At 46.5% G+C, this 22,197-nt stretch overlaps 1 protein-coding gene across 2 annotated transcripts in view; it reads left to right on the top strand.

Moving 5' to 3' along the window:
* TMEM273 (transmembrane protein 273) overlaps positions 1 to 22,197 on the top strand; it is a 55,393-nt gene that overhangs the window by 8,470 nt on the left and 24,726 nt on the right. For both annotated transcript variants that reach the window (XM_081268518.1, XM_081268519.1), the window contains exons 2-4: positions 13,330 to 13,383; positions 14,202 to 14,342; positions 15,805 to 15,835. In XM_081268518.1, coding sequence (XP_081124644.1) covers positions 13,330 to 13,383; positions 14,202 to 14,342; positions 15,805 to 15,835 — 226 coding nt within the window. The remainder of the gene's footprint in view (positions 1 to 13,329; positions 13,384 to 14,201; positions 14,343 to 15,804; positions 15,836 to 22,197) is intronic.

The raw sequence follows: 22,197 nt of genomic DNA, 5'->3' as shown, positions 1-22,197 counted from the left end.
AACATCAGTCCCATTTCATTCCTGATATTGATAACTGACATCTTCTTTCCTCTTTTTTTTTTTTTTTGGTCAGTCTTATCAGAAGTTTTTCAATTTGATTATCTTTTCGGACAAAATAATTGTTTCACTGGTTTTCTCTGCTGGATTTTATTGATTTTGCTCTTTCTTTATTTTTTACTTTTTTTCTGCTTGTTCTGGGTTTATATTGCTGTTCTTTCCCTAATTTCTTAAAGTGGCATCTTAGTTGGGTGATTTAAGTCTTTTCAGATGAGAGCATTTAGTGCCATAAATTTCCCTCTCAGGACTGCTTTAGTGATGTTCCACAAAAATTGATGTGTATTATTTTCATTTGCTTAATAAATAAAAGGGTCCTCAGGATTTCCTCAGGACTTCCTCTTTGACCATGGATTATTTGGAGGTATTATTAGCTTTCAAGTTTGCCGTCGTCTTTCTTTTATTGATTTCAAGTTGATTCCATTGTGATCAAAGAATTCAATCTGTATGATTTCAGTTCTTTTAAATTTATTGAGGCTTGGCCCAGGGCACTTGTTGTCTTGATCTTGTGTGTGTGTGTGTGTGTGTGTGTGTGTGTTTAACTGTATATTGCTTTTCTTGTGGTCACTCTAGGTTTTACACTATGTACACATAACACCACAGTCTACTGCTGTCATTTTGACGGTTCAGTGAAATGTAGAAACTGTGCCACTTTGTTCCTTTGCCTTCTCTCATTTTTAGTTGTCTTAAATATTTTATTTACCTTTGAGAACTGTGTTAGATAGCATTATCATTTTTTTTAAGCTTCAAGCATGAAGCATGATTTAACAACACTAAAAGGAGAATGAAAGTCTATTTTATTTCCTCATATTTTTACTCTTTCCTGTGTTTTTTTCTCACTTCCAGAATTCCTTGTTGTATCTTTTCATTTCTGTTTGGAGAACTTCCTTTAGCCATCCTTGCAGGTTAGGTTTGCTGTTGGCCAACTTTCTGGGTGTTCTTTATCTGAGGAGGTCTTGCTCTCTCCTTTCCTGAAGGACATTTCACTGGATATGGGATTTGGAAGGTCATCCTTTTTTTCCTTCACTTCCTTTTGGTCTCTGTATTTTCTAGTGAGAAATCCATTTTTAAATCAAGTTCTTCTCCTTCTATATATAAGGTAGTTTTTAAAACTGTTTTCAAGAATTTTATTTTGTTTGTCATTTTAATAAGTTTGACTGTGAAATATCTTAGTGTGGTTTTATTTGAGTTTATCCTGTTAGAGTTTGGTCAGCTTCTAAAATTTCTCTGTGTCTTCTGCCAGGTTTGGAAAGTTTTCAGCCATTATCTCTTCAAATCCTTTCCATTCCACTCTCTTTCTTTGGTCCTAGGACTCTAATGGCAGAATGTTAGGTTGTTATAATCCCAAAGTTCTTGAAGCTCTGTGTATTTTAAAATTCTGTTTCTCTTCGTTGCTCAGGTTGGAGATACACATATATAGTCATCAAGTTCCCAGATTCTTTCTTTTGTTCTCTTTATTCCGCTATAGCATCCGTTGATTGAGTTTCTATTTCAGTTATTATATTTCAGTTCTAAGATTTCATTCAGTTCTCTATATCTTCTAATCTTTTTTTGTTTGTTTGATTAGGTTTTCTCTTTCTTTGCTGAGACTTTCTGTTTTCCTATTTCAAGCATTTTCATAAATTTCTTTGCAGAGACTTTCTGTTTTCCTATTTCAAGCATTTTCATAATTGCTCTTGGAAACATTTTTATAATAGCTAATGTACATCTTTGTCAGATAACTTTGATATCTGTGTCACTTTGTCATTAGTATCTTTTGATTATCTTTTTTTCTTTCAAATAGATAGTGTCCTGATTCTTTCTTTGACAATTGGTTTTCATTTGGGGTATTATGTTATGAAACTAAATCTTATTTAGATTTTCTGTTGTAACAGCCATCCTCAGACATCATTTTAGTTGAAGAAAAGGAATATTTCCTCATGGCGGTTAGATGGTTAGAAGTATAGACTCCTCTCCTGGCCTTTGTTGGGATCTGATGGCAGTGAGGCTCCTGACCCAGTTGGGTCAGGTGGGAGTCCAGGCTCCTCCCTAGGCCCTTGCTGGGAGGCACAGGGGTGACCCACTACTCCTTACCATGTGTTCTTCACTGACAGTGGGGTGGGGCGACCCCCTGACTGCTGGGAAGTGGCGGGTATCCTGAGTCTCCACTAGTCGTCGTCTTGTACAAAGAGAGTGAGTCACAGCCAGGTGGGACCGGAGTCCAGGTTCTCTCTGTGGTCTCCTCTGACATACCTGGGGGTAGGAACTTTTTTTTTTCTATCTGTTAGGGACAAAAGTCCTTGACTCTGTGGGAGCACCCTTGTGGGGCAGTTGTGGCTCCTTGTTACATCTAGTGAGGATGGAAATCTAGGTCACTTTATCAGTGGAGGTGGAGTTGGGGGTGGGGCCGTGGTGCTTTCTCTGCTGTCTGATCAGAGTGTTTTGGCCGTCTAGACCATCCTTCACCTGGTCCTGGTTAGTGAGGACTGACCTTTTTTTTTTTTTTTTTTGAGGGGGGTGTGTGTGTCTCTATCTATGACCCTTTGCATATCTGGGTTGGCAGCTCTTTCCTGTACCCCGTCTGGGATATATACAAAAACAAATTCAAATAAATTCACTTTCCTGTTATTTCTGGGATCCCAAGGTCCCTAGCCAGTCTGCCTTCTTCTACCTTTTAGGTTCTACTTATATTTGTTTATAAATATAGTATGGAGGGGTTTTTAGCTATATTTAGTGAGAGGAATAGGGGAGAGTAAGCCTATTTCATCTTCCCAGAAATGGAAGTCTGAAATGAGTTTCTAAGCCCTTGGAGGGTGGATGATTTGGAGTAATGCTCTTTGTGGAGGGGGCCTAAACAATTACACATCCCGTAGATACACATTTCTGATCCTAGAGGCTCCTCAAGGGGAGGAAATATTCCATGAGGTAAGAGAGTGAGGAGCCACACAGGCAGAGTGGCTGCTAGGAAAGCCCCGGGTTCTCAGCCCCCTAAGAGAGTGACAGCTGAGCCCAAATGGCTGAGCCCAAAAGGCTGAGCCAGACTGCCTGATACACCATCAACAGACTTTTCCACTAGCTCCCAAATTAAACCATCTGTGTTTTTTTTCTTTAAAGTCACTGTAAGCATCTGTGTCACACCCAGACCCTCATTTATCCACCAGCACTGCCTGAACCATTCCTTTTATTAAACTTGATTCCATTAAGTAACCGGCTAATGGTTCTCAGTAAGACAAACTGGGCTTGCTCTCTCCTGCTTGTCTGCACAAAACAGATGAGCAGCTAGGGAATTCCTGCCTGGAGCCCAGCTGCACCCACCTCACAGACCTGGTCAAACCCTTGTGAACTTCCATGCTATCAAGAAGTTGCTGTCCAGGGGAAGAGGTGAAGGGCTTGGAATGGGGCCCACAGGCTATCCCAGAAGCTTTCTCTTTGAGAAAGGAAACACTGGTTTGCACCAGACTTGACTGGGACATAAAAATAGTGAGGAGTTGACAGTTTGTGGGAAGGAAAGTTGCAATGCAGTGTGTTAACTGCTGAGATGAGGGAGGCTCACAGGAAATGGAGGAAAAGCAACTGATCCAAACTGATGTGTCCAGGAGGGCTTCCTGAGGATGAATCCTATTGAGTGTGAACTGTTTACACTCCTCCTAGCTGAAGTCCTCTAGTAGCTTTTCTCTGTTGTTAGCAGTAACCAAAGTGTTTGCTGCGTCCACAGGGTTCCCAGCCCCAGCCCAGGCTCTGCCACACAGAACACCCATCCTGCTCCTGTTCAACCTTAAGGCCTCCTCACATACCTGCTTCCTCTGTATGGAATCCATGCTGCTCTCTGCAGAGCCATGGAGATGCTCCTGTTTCCTGTTGTACTGTCCCCTGGGTTAGGGCAGGGATCTGTTCTTACTGAGATGCTGCTCCAGCACCTGTCCAGTAACTGGCACTTGTTTGTGAGCTAATTAGTCCATGAAGTGCGATGTCAGCTTCAGAAAGCTGATCTGTAGGAACTGTGTGCAGGAATGAATCTGATTGGAATTCACTCCTGAGACATAAAGTTGAGAGGACAGCCCCTGCTGAGGCTGGGGACATGTGAGGGATGAGGCTCAGAGGTGAGCAAGGGCCAGTGGAACAGGAGGCCACGTGTTGGGGCAGGGGAAACCCCAGGCTAGTGGTGGCTCTGGTCCAACTGGGGCAGGCCTCATCCCCAGTTCTGGAGGTCACGGGAGCTCCAGGTGACAGGGGCCAAGCCTGGTTTCTTCCTGCTCTACCTATAAGACCCTGGCACAATTTGAAGCATTTAGCAGAGCTGAACCTCCCACTCCAGAAGAAGACCCCCAGGGGAGTAGACGGAAGGGCCCTGAGTGGGGCATTCTGTGCTGGGATGTTTAAGGGACTTGATTTATAGCTTAAATATCTCATTGTGTAGCATGCCCTGGGCTCTGCAAATGTCAAGAGTGTCCTTTAAAAGGACACTAAAGTGGAGGTGCCCAGTGCATAGCAGGGCTTATTGAAGAGGCTCTCCTGGTAAATGGAGGAAGATGTCTCTGCTTGGCCTTCCTGGCTTTGCCAAGGGGTTCCAGTATTGCCAAGGAGTTCTGCATGCTGCTGTTCTCTCTGCAGTGTCATGGCTCCTTCCTGTGCACCAGGCCAGCTGTCATCCCACAGCCCCACTCCCTGGGCACACACTCCCCTCAGCCAGGTCCCTCAGGACTCAGAGCAAAGCTTCCCAGAGGCTGAAGAGCACCGTATGAATATTGCATGAATAATAATAACCCCACCACTTAGCGGTTATACAACGCTTTCCTCTTCCACAATACTTTACCATCATTAATTAGTTATTCCGAATTGCTTCCAGCCTCCCTTGCTCTCTCTGCAAAGGCAGGCCCTGAGATTCACTCTTGAAAATAGGCCTGCGCGGATCTGAAACCCCAGCATCTTGCTAGCATTATGCTGGCTTTAGAAGTGTTCAGCTTAGCCACCTCTCAGAATGGGGGAGACCTGTGCTCTGGTTGGAAGGGCCACTCCTTCCTGATCTGATCACTAACTCCAGAGCCACCTCCTGAAGCACTCTGTTCCCCTCTTCTCCCATGATCCCCAGAAAAGCAGAGGACGCTGTCTCAAGTGAATGGCGAGCTTGCTAATGGAAGGATGGCTAACACCTGTGCCTCACTTTGGTCTCTCTCTCTCTCTCTCTCTCTCACACACACCTCCAGGGAGTCCACCCAGCCACACTCTGTGGGGGTCACTGAGTTTGAAGCCATATCATGTCTGGCCCAAGGCCATTGGCTAAGCAATAGCTGGCAGAATGGGGACTCTTGTTTCCAATAGAGTTCCCTGGAATATATCTCTTGATTTCAATGTCCTTCTCTCTCCCCTCCCCTGGGCTATAGGGAGGTTTTCAAGCCCTCATGGAGCAAACCCATTCCACAGTGAGAATGGAAACGGGGAGTGTTCTGGCTGTGGGTCCTCTGCTCTGGCCTTCCCTGAACAGCGCTTCCCAGTCCCCTTTCTCCCAGCACTTCTTGAGATTTCCACAGCTCCCTTGCCAAGTGTGGCAGGTGTCCCCATGCTAACTTGTCACCACCTCCTGGTCAGAATGGACCTGGGGGGTCCCTAGGAGACTCCCTTTTGCAAGAGCTCTGGCCCCTGAAGTACCCCTAGTTCTACCTTGGACCCAAACTGGCTCTGGCCTCCCGCCTCTCCATTAGCCTGAAGAGGTATTGATCAGTTTGGCTTCTGTGAGCTGAGTGTTTTAATCCCAGTGTGTGAATCTTTAAGAATTAATTAGCAAAGATTGCTCAGGAAAAACAAAGTGGGCACAAGTTTTGATACTGTCTGGTCACCCACCATTATTGTTCTCCTCTTAATTACGGTGCTATTTCTGGAAGCCGGCACTCACTCATGCTTCACGGCTCCCGTCGGCCTCTCTATCTTCCCAGTGGCCTTCTGTGGCCTCCTGCTTCCTGTTTCTGCTGAGGGCTGCCATGTCCTGGCTGGTTGTACCAGCACTGATGCTGGAAAGCCCCGGCAGCCTCAGCTTACCCATGCCCAGGGCAGTGTGGATCAAGGGCAAGAACATAGAGGCTTTGAGGTAGTTATAACATGAGGGAGGCCAAGTGCTCTAGCCCCATGGTGTGGCCAGCTTGGGTGCGGGCCGTGGAGGCTGGCCATGGGTCTCTCTCCTTTGCTTGTTCAAGGACCCTTATTTGCCCACAAAGCTGGCTGCATCTTATTAGTGTGCTGGCTGCCTCCACCCTGCTGAGCCCCCTCCTTGAGTTCGCAAGGCCTCAGCACCCTCTCAAGCCTCGTTTTTTATTCCGGTCCTCTTCCTTTGCTAGACACCTAACCCTATCCCATCACCCACCCTTTCCACTGCCTTATCTTCATTAGTTCCTACTGGTTTACTTGGCTATAATTTAAACAATAATACTCCTGGGAACTTCTCTGACACCATGGAGTGTCCCCCTTGGCCCTCCCAGATGGCTATTTGCTGTGTGTGGACTTACCCGTGCTAGCAAGGACACCCTTAGTGTGGTATTAATCACTCAGTCCTGTCTTCCCGGGGGTTGCGCGTCTTCAGCTAGGTTTGTGAAGCAGGAGGTTGCTCTGACTGCTTGTGTGTGGGAACCAGGGGTCATTCACAGGCCCCCACGAGGCCCTGCAGCCCTCTCTGCATGGCCCTCTCTCCTATGTTTTCCTTTGGCTCCAACCCACGGAGCTCTCTGCCTGGCAGGTTTGGTTCCTGCCCCAAGTCTAGGTCCTTTCAGAGAAAGGATGGGGCACACAGAGCCATAGGGTGGGGGTGGGGGTGTAAACATCCTGTTTACTTGAAGTTTGGCTGCTGGAGTCAAGCTCTGATGAGACAGGAAGAAGGTGACCCAGGAGGAGCAAGTTCAGGTGGTTTCTGGGTTTAGGACAGGGCGTCTGAAGTTTCTGCAAGTCATGGTGGTATCAAATAAGGCTCTAGACCCTGGAAGCCACACAGACGGTAGGAGTGGGAGACCCTCGGAACCAGCCTGCTCACCTGTCCCCTGGCATTTTTTGGGGGGAGAGGGCTGAAGTGACACAGAATCCAGTGTAGGTGTGCTTCACTGCCAGACAGACTCATGGAGAGCTGGAAAGACCAGCAGCTGGCCTTATTTTTCTAAGCAGTGCATGTGTTGCTGAGCTCTGAGAGAGGGAAGGGGTTGCCAGAACCCACACCACCCAAACCAGCTGTATTAGAAAGTTGTGCTTCATGTTCTGCTCTGACCTCCAAGGTGACCTTGCAGGGAGAGAGACACAGGACAAATGACAGAGAGGAAAGAACTATCCCGGTGGGACCCTTTTTATACACTAGGGTGTTGGGAGATAAGTGAGGCCCAGTGGCATGAAGCCTAGCTGAACTGTCCCCTTTGACTCTGCAAGTTGAAGTCCCTTTCTGAACCTTTCTCATCTGCTCTGAGTGCCAGCTGTGTGTCACCAGACCCTGGACCCTGCAGACTCATAGCTTGCTGGGGAAGATGGAGGTGTGTTCACAGGGGCTCTCGTGGTCTCAGAGTCACACGGGCATGCTAGGTCTTGATCTGTTTCTCTGTGGTTGAACTTGGCTTGGATCCGGAGGCCCCGTATTGCTCAGTGCTAGATACTTGATCTTATCACTTCAAACCACTTCTGGTTTAATGTTCAGTAGCTTTGGGGTAACTGCTCAGTCAGTTTAGGATTTTTCCTTTCACCTTTTTCCCATTTCCCAAGGAAAAGAATCCAGGTTCCAAAGGGTCCCCTGTGTCATCCTGGTCCTGGGGAGAAACAGTTCATTCTGAGTTGTTGGTGTCCTCCATGCCTCAGAACAACCTTAGGCCAGCAAACAGTGTAGAGAGGCATGACAAGGTGTCAGGGGTGATCCTGTACTAACAGAGGCCAACAGAGGATTTTTAGAGAAGGTGGCTTTTGTGCAAAATCTTGAAAGTTAAATGAGAACTTTCTACAGGGACGAGGAGAAGAAGGTATTGCATTGATGAGGACAACTTGTACAAAGGCCCAGAGGCACATAGGGTTGTGTTGCTTTGTTTATACAATCTCATCACATATATTTGAGGCTGCCCCATGTGGCTCCTCATTTGTGGTCAGCATTCTCCACTCCTTTCCCTGCCTCACCAGCTTGATTTTTAATGATGCTGCATCAGGGTGGCCACTTCATTCATTAGGATTCTTCAGATTGCAGATGACAGCTACTTAGCTCAGATAAAATTAAGAAAAAGAAGGCATTTCCTTACTGAGGCAACTGAAAAGTTCAGAGAGAGGTCGTTCATGCACACCTAGATTCAGGAGCTCAAAAATTGTCATTTGGACTTTGTCTCTGCTTTACCCTCTGCAGCCTCAGGCTTCCTTTAGCCTCATAATAATCGATTCCAGAAAATACTCCTGGGTTTCAATATTTTCTCCCTAAATTCCAGAGTTCAATCTTACTGGCCTGAATTGGGCCACTTGCCCCAGCCCTTGACCAATCCCTGTTGACAGGAGTAAGAAATATGCTAATTGACCAGTATGGGTCACATGTCCATCTAGGAGCCTTTCCCATGAGAATCACCTGGAGGTCATTCCCTAGAGAGACACCAAGTGCCACTAGCAGGTAAAGAATCAGGGGAGGTGGGACCACCCCAAACCCTGTTCAGACTCCTCCACTGGTGGAGATCAAGGTTTGCAGGAAGGTGCTGAGCATGTACTGTGACACACTGGATCTTTCTTGAGTGTGACTCCTGTTTCCTTCACTACACTTGAGCTCCTTCATGGGGAATATGGGTCTGTGATTGCTCGTGGATCTCCCCTCAGCACCCTCTGGCTCCCTTGTTTATTTGTGTAGACTCCGTGAAGAGAGAACGGATGTCTGGTCTAGACATTTGAAACCCCTTCCTCTAGCTGAGGAGGTTGGAATTCATGGGATCTAAAGTTAGGAGCCATTCTGCAATATTTAAGTTCCAAGATGAATACAGGCAGGCAACAATTGACAAACACTCAGGGCAGCCTCTTTCTATTTTTAGTTCAGATACTTATAGAATGACATCTGAGTGCTCAAACGCCCACTGGCCTACAACTGGGAGTCACACAGCCTGATTCTGCCCAAATAAGGGTGGCAAAAACTGTCAGTCCCCCAGTCAGGGTGGACCCAACAGGTGGACAGCACACAGAGGTCTGGATGCCAGGGATGGGCCCTTAGTGGGTCAGATTCCAACTGAGTTGGGCAAGGCCACACCATGCTTTCTGCTCCCTCCATAACAGCTCGCCTCCGCTTTCTTGAAGAGCCCTGCTGTCTTCCTCTGGAGGCAGTAGTGTGTTCCCGGAGGCCAAAAGGCTTTGGGATAATTTACTTTTGCAGGAGGCTCCTTGTTTCCTGGAAGCTCTTTGCAGAGTAAGCCAGAAGTTGGAGGGGCTGCAGAGAGGGGACTGGAACCTGCCACCTGGGCAGGAAGGGGCAGAGTATCAAGTCCAAATGGGGCATCAGCCAGAAGGCAGAGACTCCAGAATCAAGAGTCCATGGCGTGTTTTTGTACAAGTGGGAAAAAGAGCACCTGTATTCAGGACCCCAGCTGACCACACATGGGTGTAGACTAAGGAAGGCTCCTGAAAGTTCCAGAATCTCAACAGGCCCATCTAGAGGCAACTGCAGGGGCCATAATCCAATCCGGCACTTGGTTTAGTATGGACAGTCGAGGAGATGTGTCAGCTAATCTCATAGGGCTGGTGACAGCGAGTGGATGGGTTCAAGCCACATGTGGCCAGTAAGTCTACTGGTTAGGAGGTCCTTGCATCACACCCTCTCCCACAGCAGGGACACTAGCCTAATGCAACCAGCCCTTCTTAGACTCTCCCCTGGGTCTGAGAGCCCATCCTCTGGGTACTAAGCTCCCTCCTCCTTTTGGTGTGAGAGCCTATAGAATTCCCTCAGAGAACATGCAGTGAGGGTCTTGCTGGTTCTCTACGTGTGGGCTTTTCCTAGGGTCTGAACAAGGTGCAGAACATTGTGGAATCCTCTGGCTGTGCTGACAAGCCCTGCTGGGATCATCCATGCTCCTTTGTAGAGTGGGGCTTGCGGGGAGGTCTGTGGCCCAGGAGGCCCTCCCCCACTCATGACCCTGGCAGGAAGCAGAGAAGCAGGTCAGAGCTCCCAGTGCAGACAGAGGGCTGCATTGAGGGATCTCCCTCCCTGAGGAGGGGAAAGGCTGCCGCCGAGTGGCGAGTGGTGGTTGGGCTGGCTAGGAGGAATTACAGGGACGTTGGAGGGCACAGCTCCACCATCCAGGTGTCTCCCTGCAGCGAACTCCACAGAGGACATTCACTCAGCCCCTAAGGCCCACACGAGAAGGAGGGCCTGAAGTCCAAAGGGCCAAAGGGCCAGGGAGAGGGCAAGCCTCAGGGCTGAGAGGGGACCCAGGATAGAGCCTGAGGATGGCGTCAAAGGGACCTGCCCCTGTTCGGGGCTGAGCTGATTGCCAGTGGTGAACGCAGGGAAGAGCAGTGAGAGCCAAGTGTTCAGGACAGCGTTTTCTCCTCTCTTCCATCAGTGGTCAGAGCTGCCCAGGCAAAGCCTCTGTGTGGATCCCCTGTGTGTCGACTTGTGTTTCTCTGTGCACACTTCTCTCTGTGGCTCTCACACGCTTTCTAATCTGTGCCCTTAATTCTTTTTCTGTCAAAATTTCATCTCGGGCTGGAATAAAGTTTTCAGACTGGATGCTCCCTACTGACAGCCACAGTCACCAAGGGGAAGGTCCTAGAGGAGGGAACCAGGCAAGATGTTAACATGTGAAGGGACAGGGGCGGCTGCCCCATAGGGACCTTCTTCCCTGAAAAGCCAGAGAGAAGCAGAGGCATCAGGTGGTGTCTGGTCCAGGGTAAGGTCATAGCCTGCGCAGCTCCTAGTTTAGGGTGTCAGCCCAGAAACCCCACGCCCCTCCCAGCCATTCTGTCCAACACGGGGTTTTGCCCCAGCTCCAGAACAGTTCTCAAGCTGGCTGGAGCCCCAGGGTTTACTTAAAGAAATAAAAAGAGATAGTATAATGAAGCTCATTAGGGTCTTTAGAGGCCTGACAAAATCAAGGTCATTGTGTGCAGCTGTGTGGGGGTGCGTGTATGCTTGTCTCCTGTTGAAGAGAGAAATTGGTCGATTTCCAGAAGCACCTGTGATTAGAACAAGGCTGGGGACTTTTCTTTCAGAATCCCCAAGCTTTATTCACTCACCAAGTTGAGCTTCTAGAAAATCCTGAAGCCCGTTACTATGACTTCTGTTTTAGTTAGCTTTTTTTGCTGCAGTGACTAAAGGACCCGACCAGCACAATTGTACAGGAAAAAAAAAAATGTTTATTTGAGGACTCACGGTTTCAGAAGTCTTAGTCCCTAGAAGGCCAGCTTCATTTCTCAGGTCTCAGGTGAGGCTGAGCAGGAGAGTGTGGGGGCGGGAAGTGGCTCACATGATGATCACAAAGCAGAGAGAGTCTCCACTTGTCAGCTACAAGTATATACCCAAAGCCACACCCCAATTCTCAGCTCCTCCAGCCACATCCTACCATGTCAGCTGCCCCTCAGTTAATCCCTATTAGGGGATTAAATCACTGATTGGGTTAAGACTCTTACAACTCAATCATTTCTCCCCTGAACCTTCTTGGATTGTTTCACACGTGAGCTTTTGGGGGACACCTCACATCCAAACCATAACAATTCCTTTCCCACCAATTACATGCAGAACAAGACTGTGCTCTGTGGAGATCCAACCTTACACATAATGCTGGGCGTCATTGGGGGTGAAGAAGGTCTTTGCCACGTGGGTCGTAAGGCAAAATCCTCTTGAAGCTGAGCTGGGAAGAACTGGTCTTTCCCACCCAAGTCACCTCTTTCCTTTCATGGGAATTGGCTTGTGGAACTTGAATGAGGCTGGGACCTAACCATTTGTCCCCAGCCCAAGCCCATTTGGCCATGGACTTTTGATGGTTTGGATGCTACCGTCCTCCTTATCTATATTTTTGCTTTCTGAGGTTTTATTTACCTATAGATAAAAGCTACCTGAAAATATTAATGGCAAAAATAAGCAGTTCTTAAATGTTAAATAACTTTTTATAGTATCCTGTTATAAGTATTCTACTTTATTATTAGTTATTATAGCTAATCTCTTACTGTGTGTAATTTGTAAACTTTATCATAGGTTTGTAGGGTTTGGTACTCTGTGGTTTCAGGCATCCACTGGGGATCTTGGAGGGTATTCCTATGGATGGGGGGTACTGTATTTTATCATTACTCTCCTCCTCTGATACAATTAAGGGCTCTGCTACTTTTTTGTATTAGCTGTTGGGCACCATTAAGTCCTTATAGTCTTTGGCTCCTCATTCATTCAATGGTAATAGTCAGTGTCCATCTCACAGAACCATTGCTGTATTAAATTTGTGAGTGCCTGTTCTGCAACCCCATATCTGTCTCAAAGTAAGCGGCCAACGAACACACAACTTCCTCTCCACGTCTCACAGTCTTGCTCAGCCTGTCTGTGACACCACCAGACCTGTTTGAGCAGGACTTCCTGTCTTAAAGTTTCAAGTCCTGGCTAGAAGTAAGAAAGTGATAGAACCCCATAGCATGCTCTATCACTTTCACTCATTAACTCATTCAGCAGTCATATATTGATACCTCTGATGTGTCAGATGCTGGGTCAAATGCTGGCTATGTACTATGCAGCCCAAGGGGAAGACCAGAAAAAAAGAGGCATTCAATGGGTTAATAGCTGAGAAACTCTTAGGATGGTGCCTGGCACAGGGTGCTGCTATGTAAATGTTCCTGAATAAATATCAGCATTGTCAGTGAGATGGCATGCATGGTGGCTATGGGGCCCCAAAGAAGCATCAGGAAAGTGACACAGAACTAACAGCAGGCAAGGGAGTAGAGGGAGACAGATGGGGCCAAGCAGAAGGAGGGGGCCAGGGCAGGAGATGCTCAGTCCATGCACTAGGGAACTGAAAGTTCGACCACTCCCTGAACTAGGGGCCTGTGAAAGTGACCGGGTTTCCTAGCCTTGAGGCAGGCTAAGGTTGGTGTGTGGGTCTTATAAACTGTTAAGCTGCGGTTTTGCCTGAGCTCTGCAGAACCTTGTCCCTGGTCTGGGTTTTGAGGAGGGGTTGCTAGCATCCCTACAACATCCCACGATTCTGTGGCAATCAGAAGTCCACTGAGCTCCTGAGGGTGGTTGGGGACGTGGTTTTGGCCTGTGACCCCGTGGCTGATCTCAGCAGCTCTGTTCCAGTCAACCTCTGGCTTTCCAACCAGGATCTGGGTTTTCTTTCTTTGCAGGTGTTGGAGGAGCTCAAGTGCTGGCAACGGACAAGTCTGCTGGGGAAGAAATTGGTAGGTGGTCTCCCAGATTATTCTAGGTGCAGATGAGAGTCAAGAAAGAGATCCTCCAAAAAGCACACGATGGTGGGTAGCTGCTGGTGTCGGTTTCCTGCTGGTCAGCACATAGGATTGGGCTGGGTTTACCTGCAGGCCAGCCTGAGTGGCCAACAGCTTTATCCTGGGGCCAGGTCCTGCAAGCCTGTCCTCAAAGGAGATATGAGACATCAAGGGCACCTTTGTCTCCTCTCTGTGCCTGAGGTTCAGCTCCAGCACCCACAGTGCCCCACGTGGTAGCTGGGATCCCCCAGACAACCGCTTCTGCCTGACTCCTAGGACTCCCAGGCCAGCCAAGCCCACTTTTGTCATGTAGCATTAGGGTGAGCTCCTTGTATGTCTTTCCAGCTGATTCCACATCCCTCAAAGACAGGACAGGACCTTATTTATTTGCCTTCAGCCTTGTCACATAGCATCAGACTAACACACTCAATAAATTAATCAATCAATTAATGAAGGGATAAGTGAGGAAGGGCTACAGGAGACCACAAAGGTTAGCTGCCCACTACCTAGGGCTGGGGTGAACTGGTCACCTCAAGGGCTGACTTTGAATGACCTTAGAAATGTCAGAATTGTTCCCATAGCTGAAGTTTTCCAGTGAGATGGGAAATGAAGAGAATTAATGTGCTCTCAGGAGAGGGGAAAAGAGGCTGCTACAGCAGGTCTGAGTGTGGAATGTGAAGGTCCAGATGCACGACTTTGGACTTCACCAGAGCTGTAGAAGAGCTTTGCAGGGTGATGAGTAATCCTGTGTTCAATTCCTACCTGTGCTGTAGATTTTAAATACGCCATCATTGGGACTGCTCTGGGCTTTGCCATATCCGCCAGCTTCCTGGCTCTGAAGATCTGCCTAATCAGGAAGCACCTGACAGATGATGACTCTTCAGATCTGAAGACTGTACACCCCGCCTGCAATGGTAAGGGGCCTGTGACACTCAGACCCTGCTCTTCCCTGCCTGAGAAGGGACAGTGCATTAGTCAGCTTTTCATTACTGTAACAAAATACTTCAGCACATCAACTTAAAAAGAGGAAAGGTATATTCTGGCTCACAGTTTTGAAGGTTTCAGTCCATGATTGATGGGCCCTCTTGCTTTGGGGCCTGTGGAGGCACAGTATGTCACAGCAGTAGTGCATGGTGGTAGAAGTGCCTATATCTCAGGGTCAGGATGAGAAAGAGAGGCAAGAGGCCTCCATCTAATGACCTCCCTGGAGAGGCCTCCAAGACCTAAGGCTCCCATGAAGCCCCAGGTTTTAAAGGTTCACCTTCTCTCAGTAGCACCGTGAACTGGGGACGCCTTTAACACCTGGGCACTGGGGAAACATTCCCAATCCAAAAAGTAGCTGACAGTGTTCTGGGAGGCCACCCACCATGAAGCATGGCTGTGAGGGCAATTCCATAACAACAGCCAGAGAAACTACAAAACCCCAAGCCCAGAACCCCATAGGCTTCAGGCAAAAAAGCGCAGTGGCCTCTCTGTTTCTGTCTCTCTATCTCTTTCTTCTTGTGTCTCAGTCTCTCTGTCTCTTCGGTGTCTCTCTCTCTCTCTCTCTGTACTTTTCTTTTTTCAGTGGCTCTTGGTATTCCTGAGAAACAGTCTTCCAGGAGAAAGGTGGAAAGAAGACGGGCAATTGGCTTCAAAAAGAGATTTCTATCCTCTTATGCAAGTGATGTGATCAGATAAAATTGATCCCAGGAGATCAGGTGGTCCTAAGCATGAGTGGGTGGTAGAAGGTGCTGCGGTCATTGTTAGGTGGACCAAATTGGGCAAGTCCTTCTCCGACCGGTGCCTAGCGGTCCCTCATGGTCCCAACAGAGCTGGGCTCGGGTGAACCACGGTGTTGCTGCCCCTGTCCTGTGGCACCTTCAGGAAAGGGCCTCCTCTGCTGATGCTGAGCAGTCAGCTTCTGGCTTTCAGTAGAGAAATGCAACTTTGATTTGCCAGCCCTTTCTCTCAAGGTGTCACCCACAAAATATCGTCTGCCGTGTTAGTCTCTTAACACGATGGTGATGCAGTTTTCCATGAGGTATTTCTGAGGATGAGGAGGATGGACCCTCACTGTGTTTCTAGAAACTTCAATTATGATCTGTGAAAATATGTGGAAAGGGGTGGTCGGGGCCATGTGCAGCGCTGTGGGCTTCCAGGTGCACGAGGACGCCGGTGGTCGCCAGCCAGCTAATCCCTGAGGTCGTATCCCTAGCGGGAAGAGGGCAGGAAACACTCTGTCCCATACTTCCCAGCCAGTGACCCAGCCCAGGAGCCGGCTTCTCAGCACTGCCCAAGTTGTCTGGCTCTGGCCCCTCACATCTGCACTGTGGGGCTGAGAGCTGCCCCAGGGCCACAGGACCTCCTTCCTAATGCCCTGCTTTCTCTGTTTAGACACCATCGTGCGAAAGAAGAGACCCTCAAGGTAAGGTCGATGCTGAGGCGGTCAGTGACGGGGTCACTCTCCCTTCTGTCTTAGCCACTACCTCTCTGCTACCAACCAGCTTCTCTAGGGGACTAGAATGCACCCCACATCTCCCTCCTGCTCTCTGTTTTGTATTAGTGGGCAGTTATCATGAGAATAGGGGACACAGGATACAGAAGCCCAAAGGGGCTGGGGCTTGCTTTTGTACTCCCTGGATTAGATTCTGCCCCACCCTGTGCTCAGAGCCCTCCAGTGCATCTCCCATGCTCAGAATGAGGTAGGCAGCCCCTGCCCTGACCTGGTAGGGAGGATATAGAGTCTGCCCCAAATTTCTTAGCTTATTTGCTGGTATCTGGCCACTCTGCTTTAATCCATGGACAGTCCTACCTCGGGGCCTTTGGACTTACTATTTTCTAACATGGGAATACTCTTTTCCCCAGATAGCCATATGCCTCATCCCTCATTTCCTTCACATCTATGCTTCAGTGTCACCATTTCATTTCAGATGGCCCATTTTAAATAGAAACCTCCCCTCCACAGTTCTATCTGGCTTTATTTTTCTTTATAACTTTTCTACTAATTGACATAATAGGAATATGAGCTTGTCTCTTTCTGATGCTTGTTGTCCTTAAAATGCAAGCTACTTGAGGGTGGGGTTTTCCTTTTCATATCTGTGGCCCTGCCACTTAGGATAGTGCCTTAGGATAGTGCCTTAGGATAGTGGATAGTCGTGCATGAATTGAACAAATAAATGAATGAGCATGAGAAGAGAGAAAACAAGCTCCCTCGACCGACAGAGGACACAGGCAGTTAGAGGTGACCTCTGTCTGGTGCAGGGACCATGACAGAGCTACACACATGTGGCATGAGGTGCAGAGGGGTGCACAGCTGGCTGGGAAGCAGTAGGTAGGGGGAGTAGGCGAGCATCAGTCGGCCTGTGGAAGGAGCAAGTCAAACAGGCAGAAGGAACTTTGGCACATGCAGGCTCCCTTGGGTACCATGGAAAACATTTGGCCAAGAAGCAAACGTTAGGGCAGAAGCAAATGCTTCATATGGAGGTGCAGAGAGAAGGGGTTGGGGAGAGAAGAAATGTCTACTCCTGGAGGATCCGATGGTCTTGTGTTAGGTGAAGGAGTCTGAATCCTATCCTGAAACTTCTGGTCAACCACTGATGGATTCTAAGACGGGGAGAGATGGGATGTTTTTCATTATGGGAGGGGGCTCAGGTGGAGATGGGGAGCCATGCTGGAAGTCCCAGAAGAGATCACGACCTGCTGCAAAGCCCTGCTGGAGGAGCAAGCTGGCTGGAGGCAACAGAGGAGATGAGGGAGGGGCAAGTTCTGGAGTATTTCGAGGCGTTAGCCTAGAGGAGGCCATTCCCCTAATCCAGATGGGAAGATTACAGCCGTTGCTTCAATAATAAACCTTTTGAAGCAAAGTTCCATATAAAGGAGTGTGAATGTGAAGAGGTACTAGAGGAAGATGGGTGGGCAAAGGAAGGGAAGGAATAGAGGGGCTTTGGAAGAGAAGGGAGGCACAGTCCAAGTTTCCAAAACTAACACTAGATGGAGTCAGGCTGGATTCAGGAAGGCGGTGGGCCCCAAAGACGCAGTTAAAGCAGTTAATCACAAGGAAGCCATTCTCCTGCAGTAGGGCTTCATGTGTGCCTTCTGTCTTTAGGACTTGGTAAATGAACATCCTCTCTCTCTCTCTCTCTCTCTCTCTCTCTCTCTCTCTCTCTCCACACACACACACACACACACACACACACACACACACACACACAGGCTAAACCTCAATTTCTCCAAGAGGCGAGTTTTAAGAATGATCATTTTTACTCAAAGAGAGGAGGTGGTCACTGCCCCTTGGCAGTGATGGTGGCTCTTCTGAATGCCTAGGCAGGGATTGCTAGCCACTGGCCAGAAGCCTTACGCCAAGACAGCTGAGAGAGCAGGAATCAGCGTCTTTTTGGATGCTGTGGAACATTCTCACGGGGTGAGACTTTGGCTAGACTTAGAGTGAAGCGGTGGGCCATTTGCTGAACTAGAGCCCAGGAAACTGGGTCTTAACAGGAGGATAGTTTTTTTCTCCTCCACTTATCACTTTTCTTTGACAGTGGCCAAGCGAATCATTAGTCAATTTAGTTCAATTGATGAACAACAAATTCCAAACATTTCCCTTTGTTATCAAGCTGTCTGATTGGCTGAATGCGGGCTTCTCAGTGCTGCTTTGGGGTCTCAGAGTGAACAAAGGCTACTTGTGCCACATAGGGGCAACAGGAAGGGGGACGGGATCTTAGTCTCTTGATTGGACAAGCCCTACTCTTAGGAAAGAGAACACCTCCACTGGCTTATCTGAATGATGCTTTCACAATCCACAATCCCCAACCTACTTCTCCTCACTTAAGGAATGGCTCATGCACTGTAGCTTATATGACACGCTCTGTATGATGTGCACAGGGTGGTCATCCAAGGCCAGAGTGCTTTCCTGTCTTCTCTCTTGCCCTTTGTCTATTTAAAAATTTTTCAAATATACAGAAGGAGTGAAAGAACAGTACCTTAAAAAAGTATACCTCTTGCACCCAGATCCACTAACATTTTGCAGCTTTTGTTTTATCTCTGTATATAGAACCTCCCCTTGTTAACTGATCCACTTGAATATCAGTGTAGATATCATGAGACTTCACCCCTAAATATATCACCATTTTATCTCCCGCTTAATCCCAATACAATGACCACTCCTAAGAAGATAATATCATGTATTATCCAGTCCACATTCAAACTTCTCTGATTATTTCAAAAGTCATCTCTTATTCCTCTATTGTCCAATCCAAGAAAAACCTTTGTATTTGATTTTGTCTCTTTTTAGCGTCATTCAGTGTTGAAGGATCTCTCTCTCTCTTCTTTTCCCCCGGGGGGAATTGCACACTTTGAAATATCTAAGGCAGTCATCTCGTATAATGTCCCATGTTCTGGATTTGTATGATTGTTTCCTCCTGAGTAGATTCAAACTGAATTTTTTTTGTCAAGAATACTACGGAGGTGACATTGCTTATCTTTTATTGTGTTGTGTCTGCAGGCACGAAACGCCAGGCCAGCTCACTGTTGGTAAGGCTTCGTTTGATGGCTTGGCTACGGAAGCAACTTTGGCTCTCTGCATTACAGAGATTAGAATGTTCCCCTCTGTGATTAGTAAATAATCCGAGGGCTGCTACTTGGAAAGCATGTGAATTCCCTGACCCCCATCATTTCTTTACCCACTGATTTTACATCTATTCATGATCTATGCCTGAATCAGGCATTGCAGCTTATGGTTACAAAATACTCTTTCCCATTTGAGCATATTCTTTCTACATTTGGGGACCAAAAGGCTTTTTCCTGTCTCCTCTTTTCTTCTCTTCCTACTTCCTAAGTAATATCACTATGGACTTCAGTACAGTACATTTTAATTCATTAGTATCATGAGTCTTTTTGATGTTCAGATTGTCCCCAAATGGCTAGTACATGGTATTTCTTGGCAATGGTGCCTTTGTGACAGGACCCCATTCTTCCTGGAGCGTTTCCTAGACTTGTGACACTACAAGTTACTCCAGGCTCACCCTGTACTTCTCCCACCTGGAGTCAACTGTTTCTCCAGGGACTCCTGATTTTTCTTTTTCTTTTTTTTTCTTTTTTTACTGGAGAGTGATTTTTAGAAACCAAGGTCTGGACACATTGTGTTCTCATGGCCACTAAGGTGTCATTGTTTCTAGGTTTTTTTTTCAATGGACAGTCAAGAAATATATATTCAAGTCAATAATTCAGTGTCCTAGATTTCATCCGAAGCGTTCCCCAGTCCATATTTCTATTTTCTCTCTTCTTAAAGTGAAAACCCTGGTTCTCAACCATATAAAAATATGACTTAGGGCTGGGGATGTAGCTCAAGCGGTAGCATGCTCACCTGGCATGCGTGCAGCCCGGGTTTGATCCTCAGCACCACATACAAAAAACCAAAAAAACAAAGATGTTGTGTCCGCCGAAAACTTAAAAAAAATAAATATTAAAAATTCTCTCTCTCTCTCTTTAAAAAAAATTAAAAATAAAAAATAAAAATATGACTTACTTGTTCTATCCCAATAATACACACAAAATACTTCCAGAATTCCAGCATCGTACAGCTACAAACTGCTTCATAAACTTGAAATTTTATTTATGGTACTTTCTGCTTTTAGCATTTAGCCCTCTCTGTGTATGCAGAGTACTGTGTTCAAATCCAATTGTTTTCTCAGTGTGGTTAATACTATTGATTTCTGATATAGCATTAGAAACACTGGTTTGAGACTATATTCTATTTTAATATTTTCATTTTTATTGTTTAACAATTTCATTTTTGAACATGTAAGTTTATTGAATTTTTTTATGTAGTCTTCCATGAAAAAGATATTTTATTTTACTTTATTTTTGATTAACACTCATTAATTGTGTACACTAATGGGGGGTCAGTGCAATATTTTAATGAATGAATACATTTAATGCATGAATAATCAGTGTTCACTGATTAAACCCAGCCTCTTTACCTGCCATATCCACCTTCCCTACGTCCCAGTCTCTAGTTATCACTATTCCACATTAAGGTTGACTTTTTTTTTTTTTTTAACATTCACCTGTGAGACAGAACATGCAATACATGTCTTTGGGTATCCAGTTTATTTCATTTACATAATGCTTTCCAGCTCCATCCATTTTGCTGCCAATTACAGGACTTCTTTCTTCTTTGTGGCTGAATAATATTTCACTGTGTATATATGCTACATTTTGTTGTATACTTCTTGTATAAGACTATTTTCATGTGTTTCAAGGAGCTCTCAGATTTTACTCTGACGAGGTTCTTATGTTTCTTGATAAGTTCATTATTTTGTTTTTGTTGTTTTTAAAAGATAATTTCCCATTAAGTCTCCTACCTGGTTGTTGACTGTATATTGACCCCCTCTTTTGTATGTTAACATCACAGTAGTTTCCTTATTGAATGCTTTTATTGTGTTTTTTTTTCCCTCTATCCCCTTTAGTTTGCATATCTTCCTTCTCAATTCTTATGCCTCTAATGGTTCTCTCCTTTCTGACTGTATTGGGGGAAAACTATCCATGTTAAATAACAGTGGGCACAGTGCACAGACTTGCCTTGCACCTGATCTTGGTGAGAAATACAACAGTGGTGTCCATTAAATAAGATGTTGGTTAAAGTGCATATATTTTCTGTGGCTGAAGTGCATATATTTTATGATGTAAGGGAAGCTTCCATCAGACTCTATGTTATTGCGTTTTTTTTAAATTTTTTCTAATTAGTTATATATGACAGTAGAATGCATTTTGACACATCCTTCTTCTGGTTGTATAGGATATAGAATTATACCGGTTATATAGTCATTTATGCACATAGGGTAATAATGTCTGATTCATTCTACTATCCTTCCTACCCCGAAATGGCCACTGGATTTTTTTTAACAAATCTTTTTAGCATTAGCAATCATTAACTCATCCTCAAATGATATAACCTGATATTCCCGTTAGCCAGAACATAGAGGTACCTATTAGTTTATTTAGTTTTCCTTCTCTTCTTATTGGCTTCTATGATCTTTGGAGGATGTGGTGAAACATTGGCTTTAATAGCCACTACAACTGCATAATATCCCCAGACTCCTTCCCTTTCCCTGTACCAGTCCAAGGTATCATGTGGCCTAATTCACTTACTCATCCAGCCAGCAGATGCCATCCTAGCTTCTGCTCAGCTTGCCTTTTTCTGCAGGTTGTCCCTGGCTCCCTTGTGACTTATGATACTCCCATCCAGAATCATCCCTGCCTGTCAGAGGTCAACTTCCTCCATGAAATAGCTCAGCAGGTGCCACTTCCCTCATCTCAGAGCTGCCAGGAACAAGAGTGGCCTGCCCTTCTGTGGTACTCACCCACTCTGGGCATCAGTATTTCAAATGCAAATTCTGGGACATCCAGACACTAAATATCCCCTCCTTAACAACACTTGCAGGGGCCTTTTAACTCAGGGCTTATTAAATCAATAGGAGAAATAAACTCTCTGCTCAGCTGGTGGGTGTCCAGCTCAGCAGATTGGAACTCTGTGTTCTTCTGGATCAACTGTTCTTTAAGGTAGATCCTCAAACAGCACTGGATGCCCTCTCTTAGAATACCTTCCCCCATTTCTCTCTCCATTCTCCCTCACCATGACTTGCTTGTTTGCAACTCACTTGTCTTCAGTGTTGCCTCACCTGCCAAAAACTCTGTATCTTTGACCTTGACCTCCTTGGTCCTCAAATGCAGCCTAGACAGACATGTGATTTGCATTTTGTGGCCCCTGCCTGACTTGTTCGGTAA

Source organism: Spermophilus citellus (assembly GCF_964194105.1).
Source record: "Spermophilus citellus genome assembly, chromosome: 15".
Taxonomy (NCBI): Eukaryota; Metazoa; Chordata; class Mammalia; order Rodentia; family Sciuridae; genus Spermophilus; species Spermophilus citellus.
The sequence above is the reverse complement of the archived record's forward strand: the minus strand, read 5'-3'. Positions and strand labels throughout refer to the sequence as shown.